The sequence below is a fragment of the Achroia grisella genome, unplaced genomic scaffold (assembly GCF_030625045.1).
Source record: "Achroia grisella isolate CSIRO2021 unplaced genomic scaffold, CSIRO_AGI_Agris_v1 utg794, whole genome shotgun sequence".
NCBI classification, from domain to species: domain Eukaryota; kingdom Metazoa; phylum Arthropoda; class Insecta; order Lepidoptera; family Pyralidae; genus Achroia; species Achroia grisella.
The window spans coordinates 3252071-3270869 of NW_026713026.1; the positions used below are offsets into that span (position 1 = coordinate 3252071).

Consider the following 18799-nt stretch of genomic DNA (forward strand, 5'->3'; position numbering starts at 1 on the left):
AGTCAGTTACATTATAGGTATGCAACTTTATGCTAACTATTATAAATTTCAACAACGACTTTATCGTCAGCAGGTCCAAGAAAATGAATGGACATAAAATTTTTAACTAGAAGGTAAATAAGAACGAAGCAAGTCAAATAAACCTTGTAAGTGTGTAATAAAACGAGAAAACAGTTTCTCATAATAATTCCACGTTATCTATAATCGTAAAGAAATAAAATTAAGTTTACGAACAAGGCTACAATCACGAAAGATGTTATGCTAGAAGACTTTTGACCTAGATCTTTGGAACACAGATTTCTTGATAATATTCTATACTCGACAATTTGTGACAATAGACAGATCTACTTGGATCGTATGTTTGGTACGCAGATAGATAATGTTCTAGGTTAACACATAGAATATTTCTTACTTAAATCCATAAGGACATTGCTGTAATATACGGCTTTCTTGCGAAAGTAAAATACAAATTCAAAGGGTTAACTAATGGACGGACTATACAAATAATTTGAATGGGAGTTTATGACCGTTTCGTTATACCGAATGTGCCTATAACTGTTATTCGCCGTGGGCGATCGAATCGAATCGAAAGTACGTATCGATTGTATCGATGGGACGTATTCGGATACGGGTCAGTCGATCGTATTGGGCAGGTGAACAGGTCCAGAACATAATGGTTGGATAGTAGTGATGTGACATTGTTCTTTTTTTATTGCTTTATTGACCAACTAGCTTTTATCGGTTACATCGCCTGCTTTTTGAGATAAATTTTAGCCTATGAGCCTTTGTGACATAATTTATTTTCATTAAGATGCGAACAGTCGTTTAGTCGGGAAAAGATAAAAAAGAGTTAAATGTACAGGTATACACTATTGTATTATAGTAATATTATTAATAATAGTATGGGATTGCTTATTGCTGAAAGAAAATCCAACTATATTATAACTATACATGTGTTCTTTAATGTATTGTTTATGTCATTTCTGCACAGATTTAGTTCTACAATGTTGATGTTATAAATATGTTTAAATAAATATACATCCAGTTCAAGATATATTACACGGTGGCTTACTTACTGTAGCCATGTATAAGCCGTAATTACCCATAGTCCCATAGCACAATGGCGGAGTAGCAAGGCTGGCCAACAAAAACGACCAGAAGAAAGTACACATCTTTATCACAGCTTTTATACGCAGATCTGGAAATTTCTTACGTAGTTCCCACGGTAATTGTTTGTATACGAAATCAGTTGATCTTTATACCAATATATATACATCTATTCGATATTAGATAAGTTCATTTGCGTTGCCTTTCGTTGATGCTCCAATTGGTCATATATATAGCCTAAAATCTTCATCTATAAACGGGCTATTCAACATCTAAAATTGAATTAGTAGTTCCTAAGATAAGCAAACAAACTTTTCAGCTTTATTTAAATATATAGATGTACATAGATTATATTAATCCTTATCATTATTAGTAATTTTTACACATATTTGGTTCAAAACAGCAGATTTGCGTTTTTATTGTTTTATACTGAAATTAGTTGTATTACACAACGCTGTACACGTACAACTCATTTTATCAATTATATTTATCCTATACCTGAAAGAATTTTAAAAATCTATCATTTTATTTATTTATCTATTACAAATGAATATTCAAAAGAATCAAAGCTATATATAATGTAAATGTCTTTATCTTTAATATATAATGTAGATGATAAATTATTTTAAAGCGTATACGGTGCTTAGCCTTTTCTTATAGTGTTTGATAATATAATTCAAATTGTTCAAAAGAGCGGAGGATAATTTATAAAGTGGAACATCCACTTTATAAATTATCGAGTAGAAATGTGAAACAACAAAAAAAATTACAGATTTTAATATTCGAGTATATAACATTTATTCAGCAAAAAGAAATCAATCAAGTCATAAGTGAATAAATTATTCAATTTGGCAGGCGTTGTGATTATGTCAAGATATTTCTCGTTGTAGAGATATGATATCAATGACGGATGCTTTTTAACAGGACTGAGATGCGGTTGACTTACATCATTTAAATAATTTTGTCAAAAAATTATTGTTGGTTTTTTCTATTTGCTATACATATAGGCAGGCAAAGATTTCTATATCATACGTGTCACAACGAAGAACGACATTGATTATGGACGAATGTTTGTTTAAAAAAAAAGGAACTTCACAATTTTAATGTGAAAATACTATCCAGCAATTCTATTTCAGAACTAGTTATTCACATTATCTTATGTAATAGTAGGTAGTAGAGAAGATATTATTAGTCTCCAGGGAATCTCCAAACTATCAATGCTCAATATTTATTGCATTCCATAATGTTTGTAGTGAAAGATGTTTATAATTGCTACATTTAGATCAATATGGACCCTGTTAGGGCACGCAAACCTGGAAGCCATATTAGTTAATTTCTTGACAAGATCACCACGTTGGAGGCTTCGGCAGTTATAACTACAGTTAGCACAGAAGATGCACTATAGCGTTATCATCTTCTAACAATGCCACCATCGTAGTATAAAAAATATATGTATTTGTAGTTGGTTGACAATGCGTCCCAAAAATTACATATTCTTTTTATCACGGCCTCGGTGGCCTTGCGGTTTAGCACACCGCTTTACTTCCAATGGTCGCGGGTTCGATTCCTGGCACGGTGCAAACATTCGTATTTCATGAGTGTTATTGTTTGCGTCGATCTAAGTGTATTCTATGTCTATTATGTATATATTTATAAAAAAATATCTATGTATTTATATTAGTTTTCAAGTACCCATATCACAAGCTCGTGTGATTAGATGGCGTTGTGTTAATTGTCCAGTATTATTTATTTATTATTATTTACTGATGCTTTCTCAATAAAATGTTTAATTATACGATAGCGCTTAAAACATTGGAATGAAGACAGTGTTTTAGATATGTGTCTCCATATTAAATTCTACTACATATTGTAGCTGATAAAATCGAAGTAACACGGAGAAAGTTTTCGAGGAAGTTACGGCCATTTTATAGTGCACCATAGATATTTTAGAATGCACTTGGGAGAGAAACATATTATATTTCGTAAATGAAAGAGAACATTACTGGTAATGACTCGTGTGGTATTTTATAGATTTCTTCATTCAATATTTGAAGTTATTATGCTCATATATGTACGTAAGACTAAAATCTTAATTGCTATAAGATAGATAGATAGATTCTTTATTCGCCAAACACATAGCAAGCATGAGTTACAGAAAAATACGTGAACAACTAAAAGAAATTAAGGTGACTTTATGTGCGAAGTTGATTCTGCAATAATGTTGCAGATAAATCTGAAGCGCTGTTCACTCCTGTAATTATACAACTAATACTTATTAAAAATAAACGTGTATTAAACTTCGAGCTCATTAATATGTGAAACCAATCGCATATTATCAAAAGAATAACATACACTGATATTGTAACGCTGAAGAGTTAGTTTGTTTGAATGCGCTAATCTCAGGAACTACTGGTTTGAATTGAAAAATTCTTTTTGTGTTGGATAGTCCATTTATCGAGGAAGACTTTAAATTATATAACATTATGCTACGACTAATAGAAGCGAAATATCAGTGAAAAATTTTGTTTTTGATAATCACGCGAATGAAGTTGTGGTCACAGCTAATATATAGATAATATATAAATAAATTGTAAATAATGTGATGTATTATTTTAAATGTTATTAAACTACATAAATAATAAGGATTACACATATATTGATATGGTCATAATTAACAAACGGATTGACAATTCTGGATAGACATCACAAAATTAATTTTCGCTAAACAGAATGTGGATACACTCGAGTATGTCGGAGATCTTATATAAGGTATATTAATTAACACCAGCTATCATATATAATTATCTTGTGACCTCCAGTGCAAACCACAACGGTGAAATGCGAGAGGCGTCACGTGTATCGACTAGCTATCGATAGAACATAATAGGGGCGGGTATCGATTCTATCGATTACATGTGGTTCCGAGCACATGATTGATGTGATCGCGTTGAGGAAGTGATACCTTACTTGTTTATATGACACGTGCGAAAAGTTTGTTTGTTTGTTTTATACAGTACAGTTTATAATGGTGTAAATTATGAAAACCTATACAATTTAATGCATTTTCATTTCTCTCACCCTGGTGTCTCAGGCATCCATAGACTACGGTAACCCTTTACCATCAGATGGGCCGTATGCTAGTTTGCCACCATCGTAGTATAAAAAAAAGCGATTTCTTTCAATTAATCATAAAAAGTTTGTTAGGTAAAGTATAAACTTGATTTTTTATAAATAAATGATAAAAGGTAAGTAGTAAGTAGAAACTTTTGCTTTATTATAAATTGAAATTGTAAAAGGTGACCCACGTAATAGTAAGTGGTATACCATTATATATTAGTTAACAGGAGAAAGTGAATCAGGAAGGTTAAACGTTACTTTTGTTTTATTGTTTTTAGGTAAAGTCAAAACTGATTTCTATAAATGTGTCAATGACATCCCTATAACTTGATGTCATTTATGTTACTGATTTTCAAGTAGTTCAATTCGCCTTTTTTATTCAGGGTTTTGGGTTATTATCAGGTGTCACCTGTAGCACTGCGACCTGTATAAATAGAAAAAACTTTTTGGTTGAGTTTAACACAATTACTCTCAATAGTTGCTCTACTACTCCTTCATAATCCAATTATCAGATAACATAATTTTGTAGTTTTGTCAATATTGTGGTTTTTCATGTGAAAAATTGTAATATCCGCATCATTTATAGGTAAAGACTTGTTTTACAGAATTAAATTGATCTATGATTATATTTAAACCACTGCTAAGAAAGGTATGTAATGTTTTCTGGTTTAATATGCATAAGGTACGTCTGCCCGGATTGTATCCCAATTGTGATAGGTTGATGGGTAAAAATGAATGAATAATGTTATTAGTTTATGTGAATGTGTGCTCTAACTCTTGGTCATTATGTATCATAATATTACTTCGATTTTAATAAACAAGATGTCGGGAATATTGTAGCGCACGATGTTAAAAGAAAAATTATATGCTAGTCATAAAATTTCTGTGAAATTAAATTTTTTTAGTCCATTTTTTCTAATTGCGAAATCTGACCCGAATTAATTATGTGATTTATTACTATTTACTATATTGATAATTAAGTTTTAGTTTATGAGAATTTTATGACATTTTTATCTAGTGTCAGCAAGGACAAAAAATTATGAACGAATGATAAAATTTTGATAATATTGTTTTTTACACAGTTGCATTTTTATTGCATTTTTATCATCATTTAAAATACATAACATAGATCTTACGTATTTTTCCATAAATTAATATGTAGGTATCTACTCACTTATTTATAAAGTAGTTAAATAACTTCGTATAGATATCTATTAGGATATTAAAAAAATAAGTGAAATATATTCAATATTTATGGATATATACCTAAAAGAATTTGTATATTTTATTAAATATAAATTGTTTGTAATATAGTTTTCTATTATAGTTTTCAATCTCGGATATGTAAAGCGTATTTTGTAGAAAGCAGGCTGCTAGCCTTATGACTATAAAAACTATGCGATTTTTAATTTGTAGTAAATATTGCAAATTGGGAATTGCTAGTAATGTGAAGTAATTACGTCGTTGTTAGTTAGTTTGACCACCACACAGTTCCCCCTGGAAACCATCATGAAAAATTCTGGTGAATTTGTCACGATGGGCGAACTGATCTGACCTCATGTTTATCTTATCATTGTCCACTGTTAGCTGAGGCGGGTACACCAATTCATTATGATCCATAAAGAGTGACGCCACACTTAACCCGTATTTTACACAGTGGTACAGTGAAATTATTGGTTTTGTGTGAGACTTCATAATTATTAGCTAATAGTTTAAGTGCCGGTTCTGGGGGGGTTCTGGGCCTTTGTCTTCCCAAGATGTAGCGTTTCAAAACAAAGAGCAATCAGGTGCTGCCAGCGGCGAGCATGCCATAGCGCATGACCGCACCCCTCAGAGATCCTTTTGGACCACTATATCTCTATGGAAAGCATAGGCGCCTAGACCCGTCACTTGGCTAACGATTGTACTAATGTGAGCATACCACACAAAACCAATAATTATATTGAAGACTATGCAAAATGCAGGCTAAATTATATGGGGACTTTGGCGTCACTCTTTTATTCTCAATTTACTGTTAGACGCGCGGAAAGTCGAATTAATAATCACCGAGGTAAAGAGGCTCTTAATGTTAAACATTAAACGATACACGACAGTAACTCTGTAGTGCAACTATATTGCGTAGTAAAAAGACGACACGTGCGTGAGTGTCCCGTTGGCGAGAGATTTTGATGGTCACCGTAAAATTGTAGCGAACCGTTATCATTGTGTGATCTTATGTGACCACTCGGATTTATGGGTACGCAATCGTATTCTGATACAGACAGACAACAAAGCGAAATAGGCTTTATAGCGGTAACACTTTAAGTATAATCTGATTGATGTTGCTTGCGATAACGGATTTACGTTTAGGCCCACGCGGACCTTCGTAAACACACTCGTAACTATAAAAGGGTTACTAGAATTTTGAAGGGTTTAATATTCTCTACAGGTATGGGTTTTCTTTTCCCGTTGATTGTTAAAAGCATTGGTATAGCGATTTTCTTTGTATTACTACGAGTTTTATAGCTATGTTAATTTATTTGTATGTGTATATATTTAAATGGCTCAAAATAATAAAAATTTTTAAGAATTAAAACCGTTTCTAGTTGGTTCTCGACTCAAACTACGTTCCGAAGTTACTTTAAATTTAACTTATCATAATAAATAATAATAATAATAATATCCCTGTACAATTCAGTCGCCATCTAGTCCCAAGCTAAGCAGAGCAAGAGTTATAGGTACTAGATAACTGATATATACGTAGATATCAGTTATCTAGTAGATATTTTTTTTAGTAAATACATCTTACTAATATTATAAACGCGAAACTTTGTGGGTATTTATGCATATGTAGATGGATGGATGGATGTTTGTCACTCTTTCACGCAAAAAGCACTAAATGGAATTTGATGAAATTCATAGTAATGTAGTATATAGTACATAGTAACTTATACATTACATACGCTATAAATTTCATGCGGGTTAAACCGCGAGCCTAGCTACTGTATAATATCATAGACTTAGATCAATACAAACGTAATTTTCATGAATATAAATATTTGTATCAAGCGAGGAATCGAACCCACTACCATCGGAAATAATATGTGGTAAACCGCTAGACCACCGAGGACGTCAGATATGTAATAGATATTATTTGCGTATGTTACTACGTACAGCTTCAGTAACAGTAATTTATCATAGCATCATGACTAAAAACAAAATGCACGAGCGCAGCACACACTGCAATCCACGCAGCCTCCATGGGAAGACACGAGTACATCTGAACAGAGAATGGTTAACAGTTATTTATTGTCTCCCACGTTAGAAATAACGTCTTTCCGTGCTCTGTTACAGACGACCTGTTATCGGCCCGTTTCCGACTCTTAACTGCTTTTTGTAGCGTTCAATGTCTATCAAGTAGTTATTTGAATTCTATTTGACATATTTCGTTTAGACTTTATTGATCATCGGTAGCAGTTGCTATAGTTTATTTCTTTATTTATTTTCAAACATACAAATTTGATTATACATTGGACCCCGTACTAGGCGAACCTATATCACGGGAGTCTACAAAAGAATTGCCAGATGTTAATAACTATTTCAGATCAGCGAGTAGAGTAGATTTGACATATGATAAGAGCCTGCAATACACCCGACACGACACAAATGAAGATATTTTAGTTGTATTGCAAAAAAACATTCTAGATTAATTGTACATTATATGAAAAGAGAAATTTTAAATCTAACACATTACAATTTTTCTTTTTGTTCGTTTTTGTGATGCACATATGCATCACTATAATTACATATCGCTGTCGCTGTCTGTCCGTCTCTATGTATGCTTAAATCTTCAAAACTACGCAATGGATTTTGAAGGATTTTTTTTAATACATAGAGTGATTCTAGAGCAAGGTTTATATGTATAATACATGTACACCCGGGCGAAGTCGGGGTGAGTAGCTAGTATTCCATAAAATTCACACAATTCGTACACTATTAAAATACATTACAATATAATAATTAGTACATAAAATGTACATACTAATACATACTTATACTTACTAATTAACTGACTGATATGTACATTATATTTTTTTGCAAGAACAATTATCATATTGTAATCATGTTTTATAACTGACATTAAATAATATAATAGTACTAAAAACTAAGTTATATTATTATTAATTATAAATTATATTAATTGAAATTGTACTTACCATATTAATTTATTTTAGTATGAAATATTATTATTATTCTAATCAGTTTAATACAGAAGTAAATATAATGTTGATGTTTCGAAAATAACATTATATTCATCGGTCCATACTTCTGACACCGAAGTTGTGATCATGTCGATATATACAACAATTGTTTGGCAATGCTGTCACAAAACTATACCCGAAGATATTGTGAGTGTGACTCACTGTAAGGGTTACCAAGTTTTATTAAATTCTGGACTTAGAGCCCTCTTATAATTATTATTTTTATATGATATTTATATCAACTTTACTATTTGACAAATAGAAAGGTCCAGATTTTCTATCAATTTAAATAAATTTAATGGGCCATTTAATACTTTGTACATGTATAGTCTGATTTAGGCAGTCACAGATATCGCTTCCAGTACCTCATAAAAAGGAGGGGGAAAAGGTTGAAATTTACTCACTTTGCTTTGAATGACACTTCCATAAAATTGTAACATGGAATGGGTTGAACTTACCGCAATCGCCTTTGAATGAAAATATGCAAAACATGGACGGCTAGTAACCCTAGGTCGTATAATAGCCTATAGAGAATACACATAAATCCATTACGCAACGACTAGCGCAGTTTATGGCTATTTGTGTATGAACTGTCAGGGTCGTATTGCAAAACCAGTTTATTTATTCATTAGTGCACAAAGAAAGTAAAATTTTAAAATGGTGAAATACTTAGATGAGATGAATTAGAAATGATTTCTTCTACCAAACATTGAAATAATATAGGACAGTGTATTGATTGGAATATACATACGTCTTCGAAAAAAAAAAATTTATATACTTCAATACTAAATTTTTTGGCAACAAAAATCAAACTGAAAGATAAATAGGCCAAGATATTTCTCAGAACAGCCGTGCGTTATGTTTGAGAAGACAAATATTCTGAATAGTGAATATATCGTAAAAAAAATCATATTGTTTGTACATAATTAAAAAAATATTCTTCAAACATTTATGCAGTACTAGGTCTAAGCCTTCTAAAGCCCACTTCAACGGTAACCTACGTTTATCGAGCGCTATCCTCCAACAGGAGATAGCTTTTACGGAAGAAAATTTATTTAGGATTAAGAGATATGACTCTGACAAATAAATCGCATTTCTACAACTTTGTTCCCATAGTAATAATTTAAATAATTAATACACAGTACTAAATTAGTACTTTCCACGCCCTGATTTCCTCCCTGACCAATTATATTTATGAGACAAGAAAGCTTGGCGCCGCATGACATAGCGAGTCGCCATCAAATTCTATGACTTTGTAATAGCAATAGAAACTAATATACGCAAATCGCCCATTTGATTATCACGACATATAATTAAATATATCCGTAGGATATTAGAATAATGGACATGAAGTGAGTTTGTAATGTGCTATCGATAGCTATAATTTGGTATAGACATTTAAATAGATCGGTACTTTAATCACAGTTAATATAATCGAAGGTTGTATGAAATATTGAGCTTGGTTTTCCTTTGAAGCGTGAGATACGAGTATGGGAATGAAATTATTACTTCGATTTCAGATTTATGCGAGTATACGAGTACCTAATGCTAAGGATAGACTGGAGAGAAATTCCATTATCACATTTTGACTTAAGTATAGATTCCTATTTGTTTTTGGATAATTTATTAAAGCTTTAATACACAGATACAAAAATAGAGGCGCATATAACGTACTTAACACCTTAAGGCATCTTCTCCCAGTGAACCATAAGGCAAACAGGGATTAAGAAATTATATAGTAATATATTTACATATATTTTTACGTAGGTACTTATGTTTTCTATTGCACAAATAAATGCAGATTTATAGAATCTATTTGCGTGTAACAGGTACGTTTCAATGTATGTATGGCACATGCATATTAGACCATTAATGTGTTAGCATTCAAACGTTCGATCACTCAGTGTCAATAATAAATAAATTTCGTGACTAAATTAGACATTTGTTGCTTCGAAATCATAAATGCAGTGGCATACTTCTGACAAGCTGACGTAATGGAGAATACGTAATAATAGTAAATGTTAATATATTTATAGAAAAATAATACGTAACAAGATCTACTGAAGTCTTTATGCGAACGAGCTAAAATTTATAAAACGAATGTTCTTAAATTATAGCTAAAATCAAAAATATTCAAAATGAATAAAAATGTTTTCGATGGTACACTAATAAAAATTTACAAAGCTTTATAATATCCACCCAATATACTTATCCGTTTTAATCTTTAAAGTTACTAGACTAGCTGGTGCACACGACGTAAGCTTTTTCATTAATTAATGATATCCGTATACAATCAATCTTAAAGTTAAATGTCATCAATATTCGGTCTGTCGTTTAATCGTGAAAAGTTGACAAACAACACAATTATAACTCGATAATTCTGTACCAACCAAGCTGCCTAATCAGCATGATAATAGTAGATCCTCTTTTATGAGTAGGAATCAAAGCACGACGATAATTTGTTATTATGGTTAGGAATCCATTACCGTCTTGTAAGCTGAAATTAACATTACCAAATTGTGTTTTTATCAACTTTAAATTGCAATATACAAGTATTGCTTTTGTTTATATAACATTACAGTCACATTGACTATACATCTAATAATAATAGACAATAGAGAGAAGAATAAAAATATAAGCGTAAGTTCAGAGTCCTTATCTATCGCTACCTCAATATATCATTATAATTACAACGTTGTCTTTACTTTTCATCACCAAAACAGAGGATCTTAATTTAAAACTAGAACAATGAGTAAAGTGAATGTGTTTAAGTACCAACTCAATTACACCTTTAATAGATAACAATTAGGGCTGCAATTAAAAAGTTCGCACGACATCCACCTATACAATTGCTATAACTGTTGACTCATTAACCCGCAAACAATGTCAAGAATGGGAGCTTTGCCTTTCGATTGAGCGGACGCGGCGCGAGCGCACAAAGCGCCGGCGTACATGCGCTTGCGCAAGATTACGCGACACGGCGTCGGTGTCAATAACTGTAGCGGATCGTGATCGACGTGTGATCGTGCAACTCTAATCGGACCACACGTGCTGGTCAAGGTCTTCGCGGACTCATTCGCTGAAACTTTATGCGCTTGTATAGAATTCTTCTGCTTCAGTCGTACATTGTTGACAGAGTGGTCGTGGCTTTCATGATGATATCAGTGGATATTCATCATTGTCCTCTTGGGTGATAGAGTTCCCCAACATTTGTTTCCTCTGGTACGCTTTTTGGCTGTACGAGAACATTTCACAACAGAATGCTGTGTAGCCACTTTGACATTGGTGATCGACCCCAAGAATGTTTGCCCTAAAATTAACCTTGCACAATTAGTTGCTTCATATCATTTTCATTTCGGCTAATAATTGAGAATTCGTATTTGCTTTATATAAAAAAACAAAATATCCTTCTTAAAAAATCTCTTGCTGTATATAAAATAATCTGAGTGTGCGCTGGGGAAAACTCCTTTGTAACCGAACTATACAATTACTTTTTAAATATTAGCATGAAATTTTGTAGAGAACTTTAAATTTTTTTCATCATTGCAGATGATGATGAAGAATGCGGAGTTCTGTCAGAGACTTCGGAGTGCGGGCGCGCGGACACTGACGACGAGGGTATTGAGAGAGATGCAGAACCGGCGCCGCGGCGCAGACGTAACCGGAGGACGTTCACACTCCGGGATGTTGTAGAAGTAAGTATTCATTATTTATTTATTTAACAACCTGAAGATAATATTTAGTTGAATTCTGAAACAAGATTTGTGACCATTGCTTTCGGAAGTATTTTTATATTTGAGCCAATTCGCAGTTTGGCAATTTCCATTTTAATGTAAATAAAATGACAAATGAGCTAACACTCTACAACTTATAGTGTTTTTTTGTTTGCCCGTTTGCATGTTAAAGTTTAATCGTATAAAGGGCTGGTGGAACTACTACGTAATTTTCAAAGAATTTGTTGATAGGTTAACTTAAAGGCTAAAGGAAGCCAAGAAAACCACTATACAATAATATAAGGGTATGCAGCAGAGTAGGTTTCCAGTTTGATAAAATTTAATAAAATTGAAATGAAATAAAAATTAATTATAATTGTAAAGAAAATCAATCCAATAACAAACTAATATGCAGATTAGTTTATTATTGAAATGTATTTTTAGAACGTCGCGTCGTACGCAATAATAAGTTGTTGAAGATCATAAAAAAACCCTTTGTATTTCTAATGCATATTAAATTGTAACATAAAAACTCGATCTACAACGGCTATAAAAAAACAATATTCTACGAATTATTCTACGCGTATATTTTGTACCGAAAAAATTACTAACAGTAAAAAATGTAAGGGGCTCTACTGAATGGCGATATGTCACGAACTTCTATCAAATTACAACTTGCCAGTGAAATAAATGATAATTTCATTACGTATATAACATCGTAAAAACTTGACAATAACTGCTTATTTGTCTGTCTCTGTGTTTTTTCTAATGGATAATGATGATATGATGCTGGAAGACGGTATACGCTGGTGGGCTGGTGGGGTACAAATTTACTAGGAATAAACCACGATGATATTCAGGGGGACCGCGTGGAGGTCAACGTGGTCATTGCTTTTAATGAGACCACTAGTTTCTATTACTAACAACGCCATCCCCCTCTCCCCCTTTATTTGTAGTGTATCCTCCATTTTTTTAATACTAAAGACACGCCGCTGCTTTACACGAGTGTACAAGTTTTCTAAATTTGTTGAAAATTATATTCAGTAAATCACAACGCAGCTTCCTATCTAGAATTTTTTGAATAACCAAAGTCTAATATTTTTTTGGTTATCCATTACATACAAACAATCAATTCTTTTTTCATTTTAAAATTTCTTTCGTTACTATATACATACTATGATGTTATAGAGCATATATTTGGTTTAAAGGTCTTGTGATTTTGTAATCCATAAACATACTCTCTACTATAAAACGAGCCAACAGTACAGACATTTTTTAATATTTATAAAATCTTCACCATTATCAATCACATACAGAATAACGTGTAGGATAACAGTAACGGGTAGGATGTATGGAATTTTACCCATTAAAACTACAGGGTGCTACTAAAGGTGCCGTAACTAGAATCATGTGGTCGCATTACTAAATACACTGTCAAAGTCACTCCGTTGGAACCATCAGTATAGAATTTGTGACGTGTATTGCATCACACCATCACTTGAGGTCGCCATGACATCTACTTTCACTATATCACTTATTAGGAAGTTATTATAGGGATAACTGGGACCGGCTTCACGCTTTATAGGTCTCTGATGCACTTGTAGACAGTTTTTCTCAACTATTGATCATTTTAGGGTCGTATACTTGTGCGACCCTTGTACCTATGCATATATTTAATTTAATTTAATTTAATACGTATGTTTAATGTCTAGGAATAATGTTTTAAATGTTAGTGGTAAAGTGAGGAAATGAAATTTATTGTATAAAAGTGGTTTGTTAATTTAATGTTATAAATTATACAGACTTAGTCATCTATATATATATAACTCAAATGTGACTGACATAGTGATCTATCAACGCACAGCCCAAAGCACTGGACGGATAGGGCTGAAATTTAGCATGCAAGTAGATGTTATGACGTAGGCATCCGCTAAGAAAGGATTTTGATTAATTCTACCCCCGAGGGGATAAAATTTTGTATGAAATTTTGTCAATTTTAAACCGATCGGGCTGAGACTGCATGCATAAAGCTATTATGATGTAGACATTCCCTAAGAAAGGATATTGATAAATACCACCCCTAAGGGGATAAATTAACGCGAGCGATGCCGCGGGCAAAAGCTAGTTACAAATACAAATAATATCAATCTCAGGTTTCAAAATTTGGGTCGTAAGTAATCGTAAGTAATAATATCTACCTGTTGTCATGTAACTCTTTAATTGTAACAACTGTTTTAGTCTGTATAATCTTAATAAACAATATAATACATATGTGAAAAATATTTAGGATAAAGTAATCATGTTTACTTATTAGCCGGGATGCTCAACTTGGGCCCGCATAAACTGCTTATGATGCCCGTGAGTTGAGCATAACTGGACTAAGTGAATTTGATATCCAAGTGATTATAACTTTACGATAATAAGTGACGAGCTTTGCTTTCCATACGTGTTTGTTTATAGTTTGAAAGTAAGCTTTAATGTAGAAAGTGCGTGTAATCTAGCCTTGAATAAAATGTAGCATGACCTGTTAAATTTATTGACGTATAAAATGTTTGAAATATGTTAACATGTTTTCTTCTTTATTTATGACTAAGTGATATACTTTACATGTGAAATATATATACATTTATATATTATTGACGATTACGACCGCGATTCCTCGCACGGCACAAACATTTGTATTCATGAGTATGATTGTTTGTATCGGTCTGGGTGTTTTCTATATATAATATGTATGTATTTACAAAAAAAAAAAAAAATATCTGTGTATTTGTATCAGTTACTAGTACCCATCAATAATAGATGGCGCTGTGTGAATTGTCCTAAGATTATTATTATTATTATTATTATATATAAATATATATTATAATTAAAGTACTGTCACGATAAATGAGAATTTCTACTCATCAATAATAGTACTAATAACCCTGGAGATTTCACACAGCGCTATCTAGTCCCAAGAAAAACATAACTTGTGTTAAAGGCACTAGACAACTGAAAGTCTGTGTTGTAACATTCTGTATTTTTAGGACATTTCGAGTACAGTTTTTAGGAGATTGAAATAATAAAATAGAACATTAAATGACACAATGCGTCGGTTCCCATTTATGTGTTTGCCGACATCTTGAGACCTTCTCTTCCTTGAGATGTAACAAAACTGGCGAATGCCCAACCATTATGTGAATTGCCTGTAAATAAAATGAAATTGTTATCGACGTGATACTAACGGGGCACGCTGTAATATCACAAGTATTTATACGCTTTCAGAGTGCTTAAATTTGTAGAACAGGCTTACACTTTAGCAAATTATATTGTGTTTCGGTATTAAGAAGTTTTAATTAATAAACTTTCTTCAATGATTGTAAAAGCATTGAAACTTTAACACGTTTACACAGGCACTTAGTTATTACAGAAACCTATCTGCACTCCTAACATATTATTATATATAATCGTCAAATGAAGTTCATATATTTTAATTAAATTTTACGCTCAAAATGAAATACATCTAACATGTGACATCTTTTGATATATCTTAAATTTTTTCTTCCTTGCTATTACAATAACTTCCATTATTTAATTTTTATTAATCACTACATACATTACAAAATGTTTAATTTAGATAAAGCCCATATACAGTATCTTGAAACGTTTTTCTCCGAAAATACTTATACGTTTGAAGTGGACAATGCGAAAGAAAATGTTTCAGAGCAATTTCCTCAGCGTTTCTCCAAGTGACGTCTTTGTGAGTAGAATGAAGTAGGTCAGTGGATCGTCGCCGACTCATCAATAATAAAATGGGTGGCTTTACTATCTTTGTGGACTCACATCCTCCAGTGTTGACAATTTCAATGTTACTAGTGAATATTGAATTTGTTTGATCATCACGGAACTGTTTTCTGTGGGACAGAAAGAAATACTTTTTTCTAACTTTATTTTGTTATCTCCTGTATCTTTATTTTATACAGTGAGGTTAGTTATAATAATATCTTAGAACAATTCACACAACTCCATCTAGTCCCAAGCTAAACAAAAATTGTGATACTACAATGACTGATATAAATACAAACATTATGTTTTAAATATACGTACATAATACCTACATATATAGGTTATATGTATATAGAAAACACTCAGACCAACACAAACAATCATACTGATGACGTGGTGTTTGTACCGTACGAAGAATCCCGCCTATGACTATCGAAAGTTAGACTGTCTGCTAAACTGCCTGATTAATAAGGCTGACAATCAGTTATCACAATTGTTAGTAGTCCTGATGTCTATAGTAGGTGAACGAACACCATTTTCAGACTTCCATTTTGCTTCTTCAAAACTGGTTAATTAAACTAATCCAATCAGTGGCTTTGACAGGGGCAAAGGCATTAATGGCTGAACCAGTACATATATATATCATATACAATGAAGAATGTTAACTAATTTTGAATATTAGCTCTCCATATTCTCTGTCAAAAATAAAAATTTAAGTGAAAGAATTATTTCAATACGTCAATTAGTTTCTGATTTATAGAAGTAAACGTGCGATGCGGACTCGTGTGACGGTGTGACGTCATAGTACAAGACTCGCTCTGTCCACTCGCGCTCTCAGCACGGAGTCGTCTTACGTTTCATTAGAAATTATAAATACCTACAAATATAACCAAACCAAATACTAGGAAATCATGTGTTGTGCCGAAACGTACACCACCAAAGTAATAGTTATTTTTATTATAACCACAAATAAATCCAACATATTTGATAATAGTCTTTGCGTCCTATCTTCGATGATGTAGCCACATTAAAAATGATATAGTACGTTTACAGCCTCTGTTGGCGGCACATCGCAAGTTACATTTAAAACTTCGTGGTTTTAAATGTACTGCTCTTTTTACTTGTATGTAACCGATAGCATCATCACCAAAGCCGTCTCTTGCCGACTTGGAATAAGTTACAAATAAAAATAAATAAAACGGCCTATTAATAAGACAAATGAAAATTAAAAAAGGTTTAGTATATCTGTTCAACCCACTACATTTGCAATAAATCAATATATGGGTTTAGTTAAATTTACTAAAAGAGGTACCTATATTCACATATGTAGGTACATACGTACCTATAGATATAAAACTCTAACACACATTTGTTCTCTATAACGTAAGATTTAAAAGGTTTAGTACTTCTCTGCCTATTTGAGTTGCAATACTTGCAATACGATATCAGTTGGGTATTTTTTTTAACAAAACACTTTAAAACAGATAAATAATTTTCTAAATAGCACGAAAAGTTAACTTACTTTTTTATTCCTCGCATTTCGGAGGCAACAAAATCAATCATAAAATCAAAACTAATAGGTATTTTTGACTAAAACCAAAACTAATATATTTATATACATACAAACTTTATTATATAAAACTTTCAACCGATTTGGCATACCTATTAACATTCTTCATTTATTGTATTTACTGTTAATTACGTAACGTCGAGTATCATGTATCGATTTGCACTTTGATCTAATATCATCCCCATCTGATTATGATTACGCTACAGGGATGCCAGTGGTAGATGACCACTGGCATCTCGGCATAAGTATCAATCTGGACTTTGATGTCACTTCATTTTCGTTATATTAGTTTCCACTGGCACCTCCCTAGTTTATACAGTTAACAGGCGAATGGTACCATTCAATCATCATACATAAAACTCAGGATCTCCCGTAATGACACAAAATACATAATCAACAACTTCGCTGCGTCAACGAAAATTATAAGCTTGCAAATAACTCACTCCGAGCGTCAAGTGAACAGACGTTTTCACGTGCAAATAAACTACAATTAAGACTTGTCAAATTGCTCTACACTTATTTCTAGCACTATAAATTACTATTGATTTCCGATAACGACCAACTATATCAGAGATAAGTCGCCTTTACACGATACATTCTTTCGCGCTATTGCGATTTTGCACAAAAAAGCAAAGGCGCACTTCCGTGATTATATTCAACTATTTTCTAGCTTTATTTCTATATTATTTCGCGTGTGTTTGTCTCTTTTAAATTTTTATATTTTATTTCATAGATTAATTTTTCAGGAACACGTTTAATTTTAGAAATAGTCCATCGTCATCATCTGTTTCTTCCTTATCGATTATCCGGTCGGCGTTATATGTTTTTTAATTATATTTTTATTTCATAGTCAGATGTCAGTCATTTCGCAATGACAATTAATTATTAAGAAAATGTACTAAGGCACCCACGATTGAAGAATGCCAGAATACACGAGCTGGAGGCGCGCGGTTTTTCTCATTCTCTTCGTTAACATTCTCTCCTGCGAGATAACTTATTCGCGCGTGAAAGACCTGTACCTGTAAAGGCAGCTATTGACAGCAAACGCGTCGGCAACTCTGTTTACAGTTAAATATGTATCTGACCTTGCCTATCGATAATTCATATTCGCTAAGCCGTAATTCACTGTATTATTTAAGATTTATGGATTACAATTGTGGGTGCTATAAAATAGATGAAAGAAAAGGTACAGTACCGCTTTGGTTGTTTATATCGTTCTTGTGTTTTAATATCATTATGCATGCATGCCTTCCTGTATGTACGGGTTAATCTCATAAATTTCT

General features: G+C 32.5%; 1 protein-coding gene across 1 annotated transcript in view; it reads left to right on the forward strand.

Annotated features, from left to right (window-relative positions):
• The window catches only part of LOC131851600 (protein spire-like), a 154253-nt gene that overhangs the window by 129500 nt on the left and 5954 nt on the right, over nt 1-18799 (forward strand). Inside the window, exon 4 of the mRNA XM_059202114.1 lies at nt 12015-12160. Coding sequence (XP_059058097.1) covers nt 12015-12160 — 146 coding nt within the window. The remainder of the gene's footprint in view (nt 1-12014; nt 12161-18799) is intronic.